General features: G+C 40.1%; 1 protein-coding gene across 5 annotated transcripts in view; it reads left to right on the forward strand.

Moving 5' to 3' along the window:
• Positions 1–3,459: 3,459 nt before the first annotated feature.
• dock5 (dedicator of cytokinesis 5) overlaps positions 3,460–17,039 on the forward strand; it is a 167,383-nt gene continuing 153,803 nt past the window's right edge. For 2 of the 5 annotated variants that reach the window (XM_076992918.1, XM_076992921.1), the window contains exon 1: positions 3,472–3,664. In XM_076992918.1, coding sequence (XP_076849033.1) covers positions 3,656–3,664 — 9 coding nt within the window. In that variant the 5' untranslated portion in view covers positions 3,472–3,655. Of the gene's footprint in view, positions 3,665–6,518; positions 6,603–7,192; positions 7,240–7,367; positions 7,424–7,565; positions 7,663–17,039 lie in introns of all 5 variants that reach the window. The other 3 variants (XM_076992920.1, XM_076992916.1, XM_076992917.1) reach the window with 3 other exon arrangements.

The following is a 17,039-nucleotide window of genomic DNA, read 5'->3' on the forward strand; positions in this document are numbered from 1 at the left end:
TAGTATACACGCTAAGAGTTTTACTGTTGCATTCACAGAGTGTTTACGTGAATGTAATGCCTCGCCGTTCAAGAGCGATTCAAGCCGATCTAAGTAGGAGACAGGAGGAAACTCCCCCTCCTACTAATAAATCTGACTCTCAGCAGCATTTGTGTCCTTCTCCTAGTTCTTGCACGTTACATATATATTTTTTTCACACACGCCCTTTTTTGCACACGCGAACTTTCTTCCACATGCGCACGCTCATGCGCATAAATGTTTTTTTTCCACACGCGCATTTTATTATTTTTTGTTTCACACATGCATGCTCACACGCGCAATTTTATTTATTTTTTCACACGCGCACTTTTTTTTTTACTATTATAAAGCTTACACTTCTACTATTATCAATAATGTAATATGCAAATAACAATAAACTTTTTAAAAAGCTGTGAGTTGCTAGTTAGCAACGTTACACTAGCCTTGAAAAAGGCTGTGAACCTTTCAAAGTTTAATATAGTTGTAACGTTTGGGCGCAGCCAAGGACGAGACACGGAATCCCCGCTTACGTAGCAAACGTTACATTTAATAACAACAGATATTGCGCAATGGCGCACGAGAACACTGAAGCACATATACTCAACGTGCAGACTTTAGACGAGCACAAGACACTACGCGAACGCACATTAAATAGACAGACCACATCAACCCCACGTGATGATGAGACGAGCCACAGGTGAGACAGATAATTACAAGACACACCCGCACCCACGGAGATACACTGACACAGACGAATAGACGCAGACAACGTTAACACACGCCCCAAAGGAAGGGTTCGGGGACCGTAACGTGACAATAGTAAATATAGTAATGTAATATTATATCATGTAATGTAATATAATATATAAGCCTTTGAAAAGACTATAAAAAGAATGTAACAGAATATATGCAATATAGTATAGTATAATATAATATAAAAATATTTATATATATTATAAAATAATATACTGCATTATAAAGGTCAATGAGCCTTTAAAAAGGCTGTTGGTTGCTGATCTGGTAATAGCAAGGTAAAAGTTGTAGTAAAAGCATAGAGCAAGTTCACAAGCTGAACTGTCTGAATGTGAGGAGTTTTGATACTGGCAGGGGGTTTTATATAGAACTTGCATATTCACTTGGAAGTTCTCGCAACACCTGACTGGCTCAGCCCCCGTGGGAATTTATGGCAATGTAACAATTTTTCACCACTGAGTGAGAGGGTGGGGGGGGTAGCGTGTGTGTGTGTGTGTGTGAGAGAGAGAGAGACAGAGAGAGGGGGGGGGGCATGGAGAGGGAGACGGGAAAGGTTTTGAGTATATTAAAAATGCTGTGTTAATGATATTAAATCAAGTTTCATTATTGTCAAGACCCCTTCACTCTGCCTTGAAGCATGTCAAGTCATGTCAAACTGTCATTGAATGGTCATTGAATAAGAAGCTGAATAAAATATATATTCCAATAAATAATCCTCAAACTAAATATCAGGGTTACACGCATACGCCGCCACAGCTACTACAACAAAACCACTTGCTGTTTCATCTGTCACCAAACCAAAATTGTGCTACTCAGTAAAATTAGCTTGCAGTTCTGTTGTATGAAAAGGCACTTTTCCTTTCGTGCATTCCTTCAGAACTAGAGTGACCACTGGTCTCTTTACTGTTGTTTATTAAAGCGGAAACATGAAACTAGTCAAATGGCTTGTTGTTTTCACATAAGTGAAATCACACCCTTGGCCAAATTCACTCAATTTAATCAGTGTCAAAGATAGCATTCATCAGACAAATTGCTTGTCTTAAATTTAAATAATTGCAAAATTGCTAAATTAATTTGTGTCTCTGCGCTTAAGAGAAATTGAACATAATAATTTTGAAACAATACAAATTCAGAAGCATTAAGTAAGGGCCTGAGTTTGTAGGTCCCTAGAAAGTCAAGGAGCCATGGTAAACGACTTCTATGGAAGTCAAGGGCCCCGTAGCAGGGGCCCTCGTGATCAAGGGCCCTCTAATGGTATGCCCTGCTCTTCTCTAGGGCCCCCTGGTAGGGGCTCTCATAACCAGGGCCCTCTAAAAATATGCCCCCCTCTTTCCTAGGACCCCTAATAGCCATAAGTCGAAGTCAGAGCAGTGCCACAACGCCTCATCCATTTTCCTAAGGGGCCCAAAAGCATGGCTAGGGGCCCCAAAAGCATGGCTAGGGCACAAAAGCATGACTAGGGCCCTCCAAAGCATGGCTAGGGCCCAAAAGCATGGCTAGGGCCCCCAAAAGCATGGCTAGGGCCCCCAAGAGGCCCTGGGGTCAAAGTCCCTAATAGTCAGAGGATCCTTAAAATGGAGGGCCCTCGGAAATAAAAATATATTGTACCATAAATGTTGATAGGCATCGCAAAAAGTTTTCGGCCAGGGCCCCCCTGACCTCAAGGGCCCCTGGGCGCTGGCCCCACTGGCCCGGTCAGTAATCCAGCCATGGCTACATCCACAGCAATTTAATGGATAGAACTGCAGCGGAACCTTGTTCCTCAATTCAGTTTCCCGGATGGCGAGACTGACATCACGCTGCTCAGCCAATAGAAGCGGTCCCGCTAAGCTAAGCCTCAACTCTAGCCTGGTACGGAGCAGGTTAGTTCAAACGTATATGTTGCTGTAGTAACTGAGCAAAGCTCAAGTATAGCCTCTTTCGTGGAACCGAATTTGAGCAAAATTAGCCAGTCTTGTCTTAAAAAGCCCGGCTTACTGAGTTAGCTCGCTTCGTGGAATACCCCCCAGATTGACATGCTCTATGTTGTTGTTTAATTTTGGGAGTTTTGCTCAGGATATTGGAAGAATAAGAAGACCTGAAGTAAATCAGAAGATGTTTTAATACCATTTTAGATGGTAGACAATATTTTATCTATTTTATTTCTAATAGAAGCAGTCGAAGTCAATCAGTACTTTGGGATTTTTGGTCATAATTTCCAGTGTTCTGAAAACTGCTCTGATTTGTGCACTCATCTATTGGTCTGTGTAGTAGACTGGTGGAAAAATAAACAAGATGTTGAAGTTTACGCTTATGTTCATTGATTCATTCATCATTCAGACTTAAATTTATATTTCTCATGTTAAATATTGAAATGCGATTAAAATGTGGTTAATTCCGATTATCACATTATCGATTATTAAATTCGTAATTTGTCTTTTATGGCACTGGCAATGTTATTTCAAAATTCCATCGCTGCTGCTGACACACACAAAGCAATTTGTGATTATGCTCTGATTATGCTCTAAGAATGACCCAAAAATGTAAATGTTACTCAACAATAAATTAGCAGTTTCTCCTGTACGGTGGTCACTTTCGCTTCTGTGTAAACCTTCAATGTTTTAAAAAGTAGCAATGGTTATGAGCTTAGTAGAAAGTATATAAGGCTAAGTACAACAATTTGATCATTAACGCAGCAATACGTGTGCTGGCGCGTGCCACGTAGGATAGGCTTGTGCTTGCACGCAAATACACTTTTCCCCCAGCAAACTTTTCATTGTATAACACCGGAACTGTGATGTCCAGACAGAAAACTACGATCCACCACTGGCATTTATTTATAGTTATTTAATTCCACAGAGTTTCTCCACAATGACTCGGTGGATTCCGACAAAGAAAGAAAAATATGGCGTTGGTAAGTCTTTACAAATCACGTTATTTTGTTATTGTATTGAGATTATGTTCGTGTTTTACACATCTCCCGTCCGAGTCGAACAGTATCCCATAAGAAAACTGCTCAAACACTTAGACGTTCAGCTTCCCTCTGGTATTATATGACTTAGTTACGAGGTGTTTTGGAGGTGCTTTGTAGGTGTACAAATTTAAAAGGAAATTGCAGATCTGAAGTGGAAAATAGCGATGTGTTAGAATTGTAGACGTCTGTTACAGGTTATTGATGCCTTAAACGGGTTCTTCTCTATGGGTCAGCTGTACCATCACTGAATTTTGTTACTAGGGCATATAAGGCAGAAACCTTTTTTCATCTATATGAGTAGATTTCGTTTTATTAAACGTCTAGTGATTACTCCAAGAATCCAACTGGGTCAACTTCTCTTTATGTGGCGTGACGTGATGTATTGCCTTTCTGATAATCTTTATTTTGAGGGTAGTGTGCATACTGCATGAATTTTATTTAATAGGTATTAGCTTTTGTTTGTAGAGCGCTATTAAATCTCACAAGTCTGTATATATACAACCATTGCTACAAAGGTTTATATATAGGGCATGTAATGACTATTCTAATTTTTATTTGGGGGGAGGGGGTGTTTATGGTATTACTGTAGTGCATGTAACAAGAAATTGGCTTGGGCTTTGGCTTTTTGGCAAAGACCTCAGATATAAAATTTATTATAAGCTCTTTGAATGTTTTATGTTTTGTGGTATTTTCAGATTTTTTTTGTTTTGTATTTGTGTAGTTTTCCCAATTTTATAACCTTAAACACAAGTTAACATAATTTAGCAAAATCTCAGAGGTATTAAGGTTTGCAAATTATTTTATGTTCTCTTTACAGGTTGTAAATTAGATCACCCATCTATTAATGTTTCTGTCAGATGATGTTACACTCAGTATATATATCAAATAATTGTTACATTGTTTTCTTTTAGTCCCAGGAACTTTCTTTAATGTTATTAAAAAATGCATGTCTGCTTTATTCCCCATCTAAAAATACAGGAAGGCAAGGAAACCCATGATAAAAGCTTCATACCATATTTAACTTCATATCTGATATTACGTTATGACTCTAGTAACACTCAAATTGATGTAAAAGCTACAAATGAGCCATTGTCTGTTTGTTGTGAAGCTGAGATGCAACAACCCTTGTTATCAGTACTATTGAACCTGACTGTACACAAATGCATAAACTACCATCATAATCTTTAGAACCCATTAAGATCAAACTAGCATGCTTTCAGTTTTTTTCATTTGTGGAGGTTTTGTCATTTCTTTTTCCTTTGTGTCTAGTGGCTACTCTGCCATTTGCTATTTTTTTATTCATTAACACACACATTCTTTTGCCACTCCTCTCCAAGACCTAGATTTGCCTGGGTGTGGACACTGTAAAACTAGTCATCTAGTCCATATTCTGAGTAAATGATTAAGCTGAAAGGTCAGAATAACCACATTTATCAAAGTAGTAAATGCTGCGCAGTTAACTGACAAATAATACAAATATGCGTCCATGTGTTTCAGGCATTCATGTGTTGACAGAGTTGATTATATGAAGAATATTATTCAGTTGTTCTATGTGTCAGATTTAAGAACTGCTATTCACTGTTTTGGTAGAAGTCTATGATGAGGCCTTCTTGCTAGCAGAATGAAGCATGTCTGGACAAAGCCTAAATTATTTCTTGTCTGAGAAAAGAATAGTGATTAGATAAATGTAGGCCTTTCATCTTGGTTATTTCAATGTCAATTTTTCATGATAAAGCTACTTAAACTTTCAAGTGATGCGTTATTGTGTAGTGCTATAAGGTGTACATGAAGCTCACTACTAGTCCGTCAGCCTGAGTCAAGCTTCTTGTATTTGCTGAGTAATTATTTCTGATTGGCTACTGCAAACTCCTAGGATGGGTAGAAAATTGCAGGAATGAACTTCGGGAACAATAATTGGATAGTATAATATTCTCCTGTGCAAAAAAGTGTGCCAATCCCATAATTAAACTTAATAGTCCTAACAAATCATTGGTCAGAAAATTAAGTTTTAAAAAAATGCACTCGAGACGAGACATGTCACACCATTTTCTCATTGCTGCAGTGATCTGTTTGGGAGGAAGAGCTGATAATAGGGGAATTCACATAGATGGCTTTCTTGTACACAAAAAAATATTGGAAAGGTTTAATTAAGTGTAAAGTTAAAACTAGCATGTGTTAATACGCAGTTTTGGGTTTGGCCCAGTGTATGGATACAATAAATCTATACTAAGACCATGTCAAGATTTTGAAAAATATGTTAATCTCACAATTTGTATGAGTGATTACAAAATGAACGTTAGCCTGTATTAACTTATCTTGAAAGATATTTTCCAGTGTGGAGAAGTTCGTATTCTGTCAAGCATGTTCTGTTGACTCTCTAATTTAGATGGTTCTCAGAGTGAGGATGGGAACAAAGGTCATGTATTATAAAAATGCATCCCTATTGGCAATGTATTAAGAGAATATGAAACCATAACAAAAATCTAATTAAAAATAACCAGATAATTAAAAGTTTGCTGTGGAGTCACATGGCATTATCTTTCAAAAAGCTTTTGGTAGAAACATTTATTTGGAAGTGCATATTTCAGTAGTTGACTTAGAATTTTAATATACTCAAGAACCCATGTAATCCAATGGAATATTGCTGTTAAAGCACATTGTTCTTTGGCATTTGGACATTTGGATTTTTCTATTTTTTTACCTCCATCTCTGGTTACACAAAGGAAATGTAGCTTTATTATTTACATTTTTCTTCTGTTCTTGTTTTGGTCTGTCTGTGGATTTTTCCATGCAGCTATATATAACTATGATGCAAAGGGGGAGCAGGAGTTATACCTGCAGGTGGGGGACACGGTACACATACTTGAGATGTTTGAAGGTGAGTGTCATAGGTAAACATGCCCAGACAGATCTGTTCATTTTAATCACGATTCCACTGGCTTAAGTACTCTGTAATATGCTGGATTTCTACTGCAAGTTTGCATATGCTACAAGTGTATGACCAGGGGTTTTACAAATTCTAAAACTCATTTCTATTGTATTATTATGATTCTCTGGTTTGAGATTTGATCAGAACACTAGTGTAGTTTGTTCTTCCTCCCCGCTTCTTTTCACTGATCTAAACTAAACATCTATTGAACACATTAGGAAAGCATTTCTAATGTGTCCAATAGATGTTTAGCTTAGATCAGTGAAAAGTTGTGGTGCACTCTGCCTCTTGTTTTGAAGGTGGGTTTACAGACTAAGATATGAAAGTGTTGGTGATGTTGAGACTGACAGTAAAACATTTCCATTTTTATCAATAGTGTAAATGTTTGCCATAAACTCAAATTCCTTTCATTTGCTACATGTGGTGATTGATGCATTGATTCATTTAAATTACTGGGGTCAGAGCTGTGAACTGAAACTCTCTTGTCTTTTATGATCAAACACACACACACACACTCTCTCTCACTGTATTTTTCTTAGGATGGTACAGAGGATACACATTACGCCAGAAATCACAAAAGATTGTGGTAATCTATAATTTATGTACAATTATAAATTCTACATTATTAATAATCATTTCTCTTATCAACATTTATGTACTGTATAGCCTATACAAAATTGAAAAACTTTAACAACTTTTTTTTATTATCTTAAGGGCATTTTCCCAGCCACACATATCCACTTAAAAGAAGCTAAAGTTGAAGGCACAGGGTACAGTGACAGCAAAATCACTTGTTTAGATGCATCTTGTAGCTGTTTCCTTTGTTCCTAAGATTATATTAGAATAGTCATTCCTAACCCTATTATGTGTGTTTGTACATTAATTACATAAATACATGTATTTTCTGTATAGCAAAAAAGAGACCGTAATGCCTGCAGATTTGCCACTGGTGCAAGAGCTGGGTGCTACACTGAGAGAGTGGGTACAAATATGGCACAGTCTTTATGCGGTATGTGGATATGTTTCTTTTTCATTGTACTCTGACAATTTCTTCATATCTTCTTATCAAACCTAACATCCAACTTAATTGTACTGAGAACAGCATGGCTGGAAATCTTTGGTGTGGTGGGACCAGAAGCCCAGTCAGTATACTCTTGCTAAAATTTGTATGAGATTTGTTGTAGCTTTCTATGGTTACTTGTTATAAAGTAAGGAAGCAGCAAGGCCACGCAAGCTTACAGTCTCCTGTTATTTATACTGTTTCAGCATTACATATACAGTACAGCAGCCATGACTTTAATGTCGAGTAACAATATATTAAAACTAAACTGTACACTAAACTGAAAATTTCATGTAGGCTTTAATACACTATGGTGACTAGCTGCTGACCAATCAGACGACACTGTGTTGCTGCTTTATGGAATTGTGATTATAAGAATACTTTATTGATCCCAGAGGGAAAATTGCAATGATTAGTCTTTTATGTGAGAGCTGAAATATAAGGATAAATCAAGCGGGACGTATACAAGGAAAAATGGCATCGCACGTTTCAGACACAGCACACAGCAGTTAAGCATGCTCACTTCACTGTTTTCAGCATTTGTTTTGTTTTTGCTTCTGAAATTTCTGCTCGCTTCATAATTACAAGATGAAATATGTCAGAGATCAAAGCTGGGTAGAGGACTACCTGAACCATCAACTGTAAGACTACACTTTCAGCGATGGGTACAGAGGCCCTGAAAGTCCATTGCGCGGCAAAGGAAAAACACGCTGCAAATACGCAAAGCAAAATGATCAAAATGACGATGCGTACGCTAAATTTCGAAAACACGCTGCAAATTCAGAAATGCTGCAGATCCAGCCACAACACAACGGAAGTGGTCCACAACACAATAGTGTTTCTAGTGGACCCATTTAATGCAGTTTTTAGCCATAAACAGTTGTGTTATACAGTTTCTCATTACTGTAATGGTGGCAAACCCAAGGATAGAGAAGGATCCATTAGCAGGTTAGTAATATGAGGGTGTTTATTAAAGAGACTTAAAAACAGAGGTCCCAAAACGGGACAACCCCGTAGGATTACAGGCAGCAGCACAAAAGGGCAACGCAAAAACAGAGAGTCAAAAACCAGAATAGTCTAAGAGCGGCAGGCAGAGGTACAAAAAGGGCTAGGCAAGTGGGAGAAATATCAAAAGGGCAGAGCAAGGATCAATAACCAGAATATCAGACAGAGTATACAGTAACAACGGCTTGGTATGCAACACAGGGAGGCAATACTTCGCACTGGTGTGTTGTGAGAAGAGTCCTTAAATAGGGTGTGGTGAGTGAGGGTATGGTGATTAGAGTCAGGTGTGCAGGTCAGTATTCCGGTGATGGTGCCCTCTGGTAGTCACGGCATTGAGTGACATTCCTGACAATTATGTTGATCAGGAATTCATTTAAGTAGTAAAGCTCTTTAAATCTAAATAAAGCTGTTAAAATGTAGCTATCTAATAAGTCCCTGAGCTAGCTATTTAGATAGAAACTAAGATGCTTTCTCTGCAGCCTCCACATTGCTATTGATGGCTCTTTCCCTGTCGGTACCTGTTATGCACAATGCTCCATATGCCTTGCTCAAAGAATAGCTGGCAAATCACCGACTTCCAACCTCCACTGGCATGCATCTAGTACTTAATCTGTTCCTCCTGCAGTCTTCCACCAGCTCCTGATACTTCTCCCTCTTTCTCTCATATTCCTCCTCCATCCTCTCCTCCCAGGGAACTGTTTGCTCTAGTAAGAACAACTGCTTTGTGGCGGCAGATACCAAGATGATATCAGGTCTCAAACTTGACTGAGTGATGTAGGCTGGAATTTTCAGTTGCCTTTCCAGGTCAACTAACATCACCCAGTCTCTGGGCATAGAGAGCAACCCTGCACTGTGTTTCTTTGGTGTTCTCTCTGTTCTCTAACCTTCTCTAACAAATTGAATGGCTTTGTCTGTAGCTGGGGTGCATTGACTATCCTTGATCCGCTTACATATTGCTTCAGCGATGGATTTTAGGACTTGGTCGTGTCTCCATCGATATTGTCCCTCGCTTAATGCCTTGGGACAGCTGTTCTAGTGTACCTATTTTGGACCACAGGGGGCATGCAGGTGTTTCTATTTTGCACCAAGTACAAAGGTTTGATGGACTTGAGAGAACATCATAGACTCCTAGCATTAAAAACTTAATTCTCTGGGGATTCCACTGCTAGATGTCCTCCCAGGTAATGCGACGCCCCATTGCCTGCTCCCACTTCATCCAGGCACCTTGCTGCTTCATAGCCACTGCCCTGCTGATTCGATCTTCCTCGACTGAAGCTCACACCTCATCCTGCACCATTCTCTGCCTCTCCCTCCTCCTAACTGAGGTGTACCGGGTTGATGGTGTACTCCCAAGTCCAGCTCGACCTTGATTCACCGTACCTAGGACGGTCTTGTGCTTCAGTCGAGTTTCAGCTTGCTGGACTGCCTCGGCTGCTTTCCACTTCCTCCCTGTTCTCACCACAATTCCTGCCCCAGCCACTTTGGCATCTTTGGGATCCAGAGTACTGCATGTATGCCCGTGCCACACTGAACTCCTCCTTGACTGAACTGAAAGGTAGCCTTAGTTTATTGGTGCTCCCATACAGCCCAATGCTGCTCAAGCTGCGTGGCAGACCCAGTCATCTTCGCAGATAGCTGCTCACTCTTTGCTCCAACCCTTCTATTACAGTCATGGGTACCTCGTAGATGAGCAGAGATCAGGGAATCCGTGGGAGTATCCCATGCTAGTATATCCAGGCTTTGAATCTTCCAGGGAGCCCTGATCTATCCACAGTCCTTAGCCAGCTTTCTAGGTCTGCTCTGGTGGCCTTGACTGAATCTCTGTCATTCAGGGAGCAATTGAAGACCTTCTCCAGGCTCTTCACTGGCTTCTCTGTGACTGACGGGATCAGCTGTTCTCCCAGCCTGAAGCGGAATTTATGACACCTTCCCTTTTTTCAGAACCAAAGACTGGACTGGATTTTGCAGACTTGAAGCTCATGCGCGCCCATGCCATGATCCTCTCCAACTCCTGGAGAATCCACTTGACTCCTGGTGCAACTGTTGTTGTCACTGTAAGGTCATCCATGAAGGCTCTGATAGGTGGTTGCCTTGTTAAGTATTTGCTGAGTTGTCCTCTACATTCTTTTTCTGCACCCTTGGCCAGCATGTTCAAGAGTGTCACTGATATGGTGCATCCAGTGATTATGCCAACTTCCAGCAGGTGCCAGTCAGATGTCAGCTGGCCTGATGACACTCTTAGGCTGAACTTGCTGTAATAGTCTAAAATCTGGTGTTTTATCTTCTGGGGTACATGATGTTTGTCCAGTGCAACCTCCACCAGCTTATGGGGTATAGAGCCATTTGCATTGCTCAGATCCAGCCACAGTACAGCCAAGTCACCTCTGCTTTCTTTCGCTTCCCTGATGAGCTGGGTTACCACTCCTGTGTGTTCTAGGCAACCAGGGACTCCAGGAATTCCACCTTTCTGCACAGATGTATCAATGTACTTGTTGTTCAAAAGAAAGTTGGAGAGTCTCTTAGCCACGATGCTGTAGAAGATTTGGCTCTCCACACTAAGTAAGGAAATTATCCAAAACTGGTCAATGTTCTTAGACCTTTCCTCTTTTGATATGTTCACTCCCTCAGCATATTTCCATGACTGGGCTACCTTCCCTCTCCTCCAGATCACCTTTAGGGCTTTCCACAGCCTATCTAATAGCTTTGGGCAGTTCTTGTACACCTTATAGGGCACACCACTTGGGCCTGGTGCTGAGCTTGATCTTGCTCTCCTAACCACTTCCTCCACTTCACCTAGGCTGGGCTCCTTCAGGTTGAAGTCTGCTCTGTGCTCTTGTCGTGCTATCAGTGCATTGCATGGACCTAGCGGTTGTTCTCTGCTTGGGTCACCGTATGTGGCCTTAAGGTGGTTGTTAATAGCTTCCTTTGAGCAAGTGAGGCGGTCAGTTCTCTTCTGGCCAAGTAGCTGCTTGGTCAACTTAAGCGGGTTGGCCAGGAAAGCTGCCCTCTTCCTGGCTCTCTCCTTCTGCCTCTTTCTATGGAACTCTGCCCTCTGCATGGTCAGGAGTTGTTTCCTTAGGATTGCTCTGAGATCTGCTAAGCTAACTCTCTACCTCTCCTGCCGTCTTGTTCTGCCTCTTTAACAGCTTAAGCTCTTCCCTGAGGCGCTGAATCTTCCTTGTTCTGTGGCTTGCAGCGTATAAGCCTTAGTAACGACTAACTAGTGATAAGTAAGTAATTTTATCACAGGTGCAGGCCTGATAGTTTTCAGGCACCAATGAACCATGATAACGGCGGGCACGGACTAGCCACATGCTAAAACTAGCCAGGGTTGCCAGGTCCTACAAAAATATCCTGCACAAAGTCAGTGTAAAACCCGCCCTACAGCAGCCTAAACTAGCCCAAAGCCCAAAGTTATTGACGGGGGAGGGGGTGGCGAGTGTTTAAAATGGAGACAAATTAAGTATTATATCGTGATCGATTCTTTATGTTGACTTGTAACTCCCGCTGTGGCCCAAATCAAAAGTAGCCCAAAAAACCGCACCCCGCCACCCCAGAATTTTTACCTGTGGCTGGATTTTCAAACATGCCCAATTTGGCGTGAAAACCGCGAACCTGGCAACTATGGCCACATGCTAAAACTAGCGCACATTTCTTGATCACAAGATTTCCTTGCATTAAAAAATAGGGCCGATTTAAATGTGAATATCTTTGGACTGACTTGATCAAATTTGACAATTGAGGCACCTTTTTTTAGTTATATTGTGCTGCATCTAATAAAACTATTTTAAATGTGATTAAATAATTAAAAAAAAATGTCCAAGTCCCTACAGCCCCCATACTCAAATAGCGCTATCAGATAGGGCTATCTATTTCTGGCCCGCGAGCTGTTTTGAAAAGTTTTTTTTTTTTTTTAGGAATTTTTTTTTTCAATCGCGCTATCCGCTCTTATTTTGAAATCGCACACCGCGATCTCAAGACGATGCCGGGGATTGCCTTTATGGCAACAACAAACAGGTAGCAGACGCCCAAATGCGTTCGCCCCCCCCCGTCGACAGTTTACTTTCAACACACACAACCCCCCCTCGTAACCGGCCACTTCAGTGATAGAAATGATGACGGGCCACATTTTATTTTTTCAATTTGAGTACCCCTGCCCTACAGTAATGAATAAATAATTAATCATGCCTGTTTTTAACATATTGTGCCAAATCTAAATTACAGCATTTTCTCAGAATATTAATAGAAATTAGTTTTTTATTTCACTATAATGATTACCTGACTTATTTATTATTAATTAATTTAAAGATTAATTATTAAATATTCTAAATATGGTACACTACCACTCCACACCCCCCCAACCCCCCCCCCCCCCCCGCTCAGAAAAAGTTCAGGCTCAGGAATTTTTCCCACTATCACCCCTGCAGGTGAGCTAAATGAGGCATTATGTCTCCAAACGATTCACCAAAATAGACAAGACAACCAGGTAAGATGAAGGGAATAGCTGTAGTTTTAAAAACTAGAAACAAGAGTTGGGTTAGACAGCATCTCATTACGTTGAACAGGATTTAATTCAAAGCTCTTTTAAATGTAGCTAGCTAGGTAATTAAGCCTGAACAAGTTTTTAAGTCTTACTTTTCATCTGAACAGCTATTCTAAGAGTGCAGAATTTATGGTTAGGCAGGCATTACTGATATTAGAGTGCTTTTGTGAAGTAACCAATTTGTGTGGGTGTGCTGCTTTCACTAACAATCTCCGAGTGCTCGTAACTCTGGTTGTTGTGACGGAGAATTTCCGTCAGGTTGTTCGTAAGATGCAAAGTTGACGAGGAACAAAGTATTACTGCAAAGTCCAGTGGTCAGAGGTGAACTTCTGTATAGCAAGTATGTTACTGCTCCAGGCCTGAGAATTAAATTACATGTAGTGTTCTCGTAATTCTGAGCATGAAAGGCAGTCGATCCCCAAGAGTGCTACGGTAACAACCAACCTTTGGTATATTTTATAATAAACATTTAACATCCACGAATCAGTGTGTCTTTGTTTGTATATAGATAATGCTGTGCTGTTTGCTGTGATAATTAATGCCCATATTTATGCATAGGAACAACGGAAATTGTATATATCATCTGTAGCGTCTTTCTGGCGTGTAAAGACGGGAGTTGGAATTGGGCACAGCGCCATTCACCGTAATGGGAGGGGATTTATGATTCATTGTCCATGACGCTCAATCAGAGCACTCAGAATTTTGTTCATTCCCTGGTTATAATGCATGTTTGAAGACTATATCAAAACCTTTACACAGTATAACAACTTTTGTGAATAACAATCTTCAGGTTTTTAGCCAGAAACAAGAGTTGTGCTATACAGCATCTCATTAGTTTGAACGGGACTGAATGAGTAAATCTCTTTAAAAGTAGCTAGCTTGCTATCTACCTATTTTAATTAAAACTAAGAAAGAGCTTAAAAGCCCTTTCTGGCTTAATTACCTAGCTTGCTACATTTAAAGAGCTTTACTAATTGAATCCCATTCAATGTAATGAGAGTCTCATATTGCAGATATTATAGTAAAAAAAATAAAACTACAGTGGGTTTCCTCCGGGGTCTCCGGTTTCTACAGTCCAAAGACATGGAGGTTAGGTAAATTGGCAGTCCCTGACAAATTCTCCCTGAGTGTGTAACTGTGTATCTCTTCATGTTCAATAAAGACAGTTGTCTGATTGTCTGTGTGTGCGCTTGTATGCCCAGTGGTGGATGGTGCTGTCTCTAAGGTCTATCCTCCCTCCACTTCCTGCACCTGATTCAGTCCCCCAGGGAGTTGTGGATCCTGGTTGTGTGCATTTGGCTGCTGCTTCACGCCGGTGTGTGATTGATCATGTAAGACTTGTACATGTGTCTATTCATGTTCATTAAAAGCAATTGTCTGTGCATGAATGTGTGCTTGTATGCCCAGTGGTGGATGCTCTGTCACTAGAGTCTGTCCCCCCCCTTCCTGCACCCCATTCAGTCCCCCAGGGGGCTATGGAACCCGGTAGAGAGTACGCTGTGCGCAATTGGCTGCCGCTTCTCGCCGGTGTGTGAATGGTAGTGCAATAGTTGTACCTGTGTTAAAATTGTAAAGTGACCTTGGGTATCTTGAAAGGCACTATATAAATTAAACATTCATTCATTTAGCTCACCCTTGATAAAATCCCTTACTTCTCACTGGTTAGTCACTGCTTGTATCATGGGTAAACAGCTAAATGTAGCTAGCTAGGTATTTGGACAAAAACCAAGGCTTATAAAAAATCCCATTTAACACGACTCCATTTCTAAATAGTTAATAGTTTGCTAAATAGCTAAATATGTAGTTATGGGACTTAATAAAGCTCTTAAAATGTAGCTAGCTAGTTACGTTTAAATAACTTGACTACTTAAATCTCATTCAATGTAATGAGAAACTGTATAACACAACTGCTGTTTATGGCTAAAAACCTACAGAGTCCCTGTGTAAAATAGTTCCACTAGAAACACTTCCGTTGTGTTGTGGGCCACTTCTGTTGTGACTGGATTTGCAGTGTTTGCCATACTGTGAATGAAGTTAAAAAAAATAATAAATGTAAGTAAAGCATTTCCTTTGTAATTTGTTTATTTCAATTAATTTCAGTTGTATGAAATTTGTACATTAACATTGTCTTGTTTTATATTTTGACTATAATGATAACCTATTTTTAGAGAGACTCTTGATAAATTTTAGGCATGCAAAATAAAAATGGATACTATGACGCATACTGTGATAGCACACAAATCAATCAGAAGAAGAAATACCAGTTCAGGTTTCATCCACAGACTAGACATAGAATGTTTTCTATAGGCAAGGTGTATGGTGATCTCATATATCACAACTGGCAACATGGCATATTGAGCAGTGGGCATATAGGTGAATTGGTTCAAATGGGCATTCAGAGGCTTGCTGTATGCCTCTAAGGCAGATCTGGGCATTGTACGCCCTGCAAGCTACATCCGGCCCTCCAACCACATACAACTATGTCTGACCGGCCCGCGTGAGATGGTTGAAAAGTTAGAAGTCAATTGTAAATGTGTGACTATGACACAGAGGTGGGACCAACTCAGTGTTTTGCAAGTCTCAAGTAAGTCCAAGTCTTTATCCTCAAGTCCCGAGTCAAGTCTCAAGCAAAGACAGGCAACCGTCAAGTCCCAAGTCTGAAACTTGGAATTTCAAGTCCTTTCGAGTCTTTTTTTTTTTTACAGGCACCAACCCTTTACGAATGCTATGCTGATGCGTTTCTTTACTCATTTTGTTGGTGTCCGCCAGCCAAAAGATGACAGATCATTTACATTTTATCTTCTCTTAATTACATAAATGTACTTAAACAAGAAAAACATCATTTTACACGAAAATAGCAAGCTTTATCGTAAGCAAGATGCTGTCATTACGAATGGTTATTCTAAACATTTGGATAAAATGTTTAAATATAGACTAATAAAAGGTTAGGGTTATTTTTTCATTGTTTTCTGTTATTGTGGGGTCACGGTGTACTATTGTTACCTGGAGATTCAGTGGGGTCACATATTCTGATGGCTGCCGTCAGAATTGGTGACCCCAGTTAAAAAGGCTCACCTGTACATCCCATTCATGATTTCTTTGTTGGCTGCAATGGTGAGGGGATGGTAAATCTTGTTTAAGTACATTTATGTAAAAGACAATAAAATGTAAATATAAACATCTGTCATATTTTGGCTCGTGGACACCAACAAAACGAGTAAAGAAAGTGCATCAGCGTAGTTTACGTAGCATTCATAAAGCGTTTGTGCCTCTGAACAGAAACTGTGAAATAGCGCCCCCTGTGGTCACAAAACTCGACGGTCACAGAATCTGGTGTAACACCGGTCTGCGTCAGAAGGATGGAAATGAAATTAATGGGGCGCATACAGTTGTGATCAAATTTATTCAACCCCCAATGCTGCGAAGGGTTTTATGGAATTCAGTGCACATTTGTAATTGTGTTCATAATGAAATCTTACAAGGACTTGTTAAAGAACTAAATGCAACTAAGATAGCATCAATTTTTTTTGTCATAAAGTATTAAATGGCCTTTTTGTGATTTCTTCATTGACACAATTATTCAACCCCTTTACGACTACCACTCCTAAGAACAGAGGTTCATTCCAGTGTTTTCCATCAGGTATTGAATACATCTGTGGATGTCAACGAGCAGCAATCAAGCATGATAAGCACCAATTAGGCAGATTTAAAAGAACTGTGATACTCAGCTCCTTCTAGACATCTACTGGTGTGTTTCCAAGCATGGTGAAGGCAAGAG

This window comes from Brachyhypopomus gauderio, unplaced genomic scaffold (genome assembly GCF_052324685.1).
Source record: "Brachyhypopomus gauderio isolate BG-103 unplaced genomic scaffold, BGAUD_0.2 sc99, whole genome shotgun sequence".
Lineage (NCBI taxonomy): Eukaryota > Metazoa > Chordata > Actinopteri > Gymnotiformes > Hypopomidae > Brachyhypopomus > Brachyhypopomus gauderio.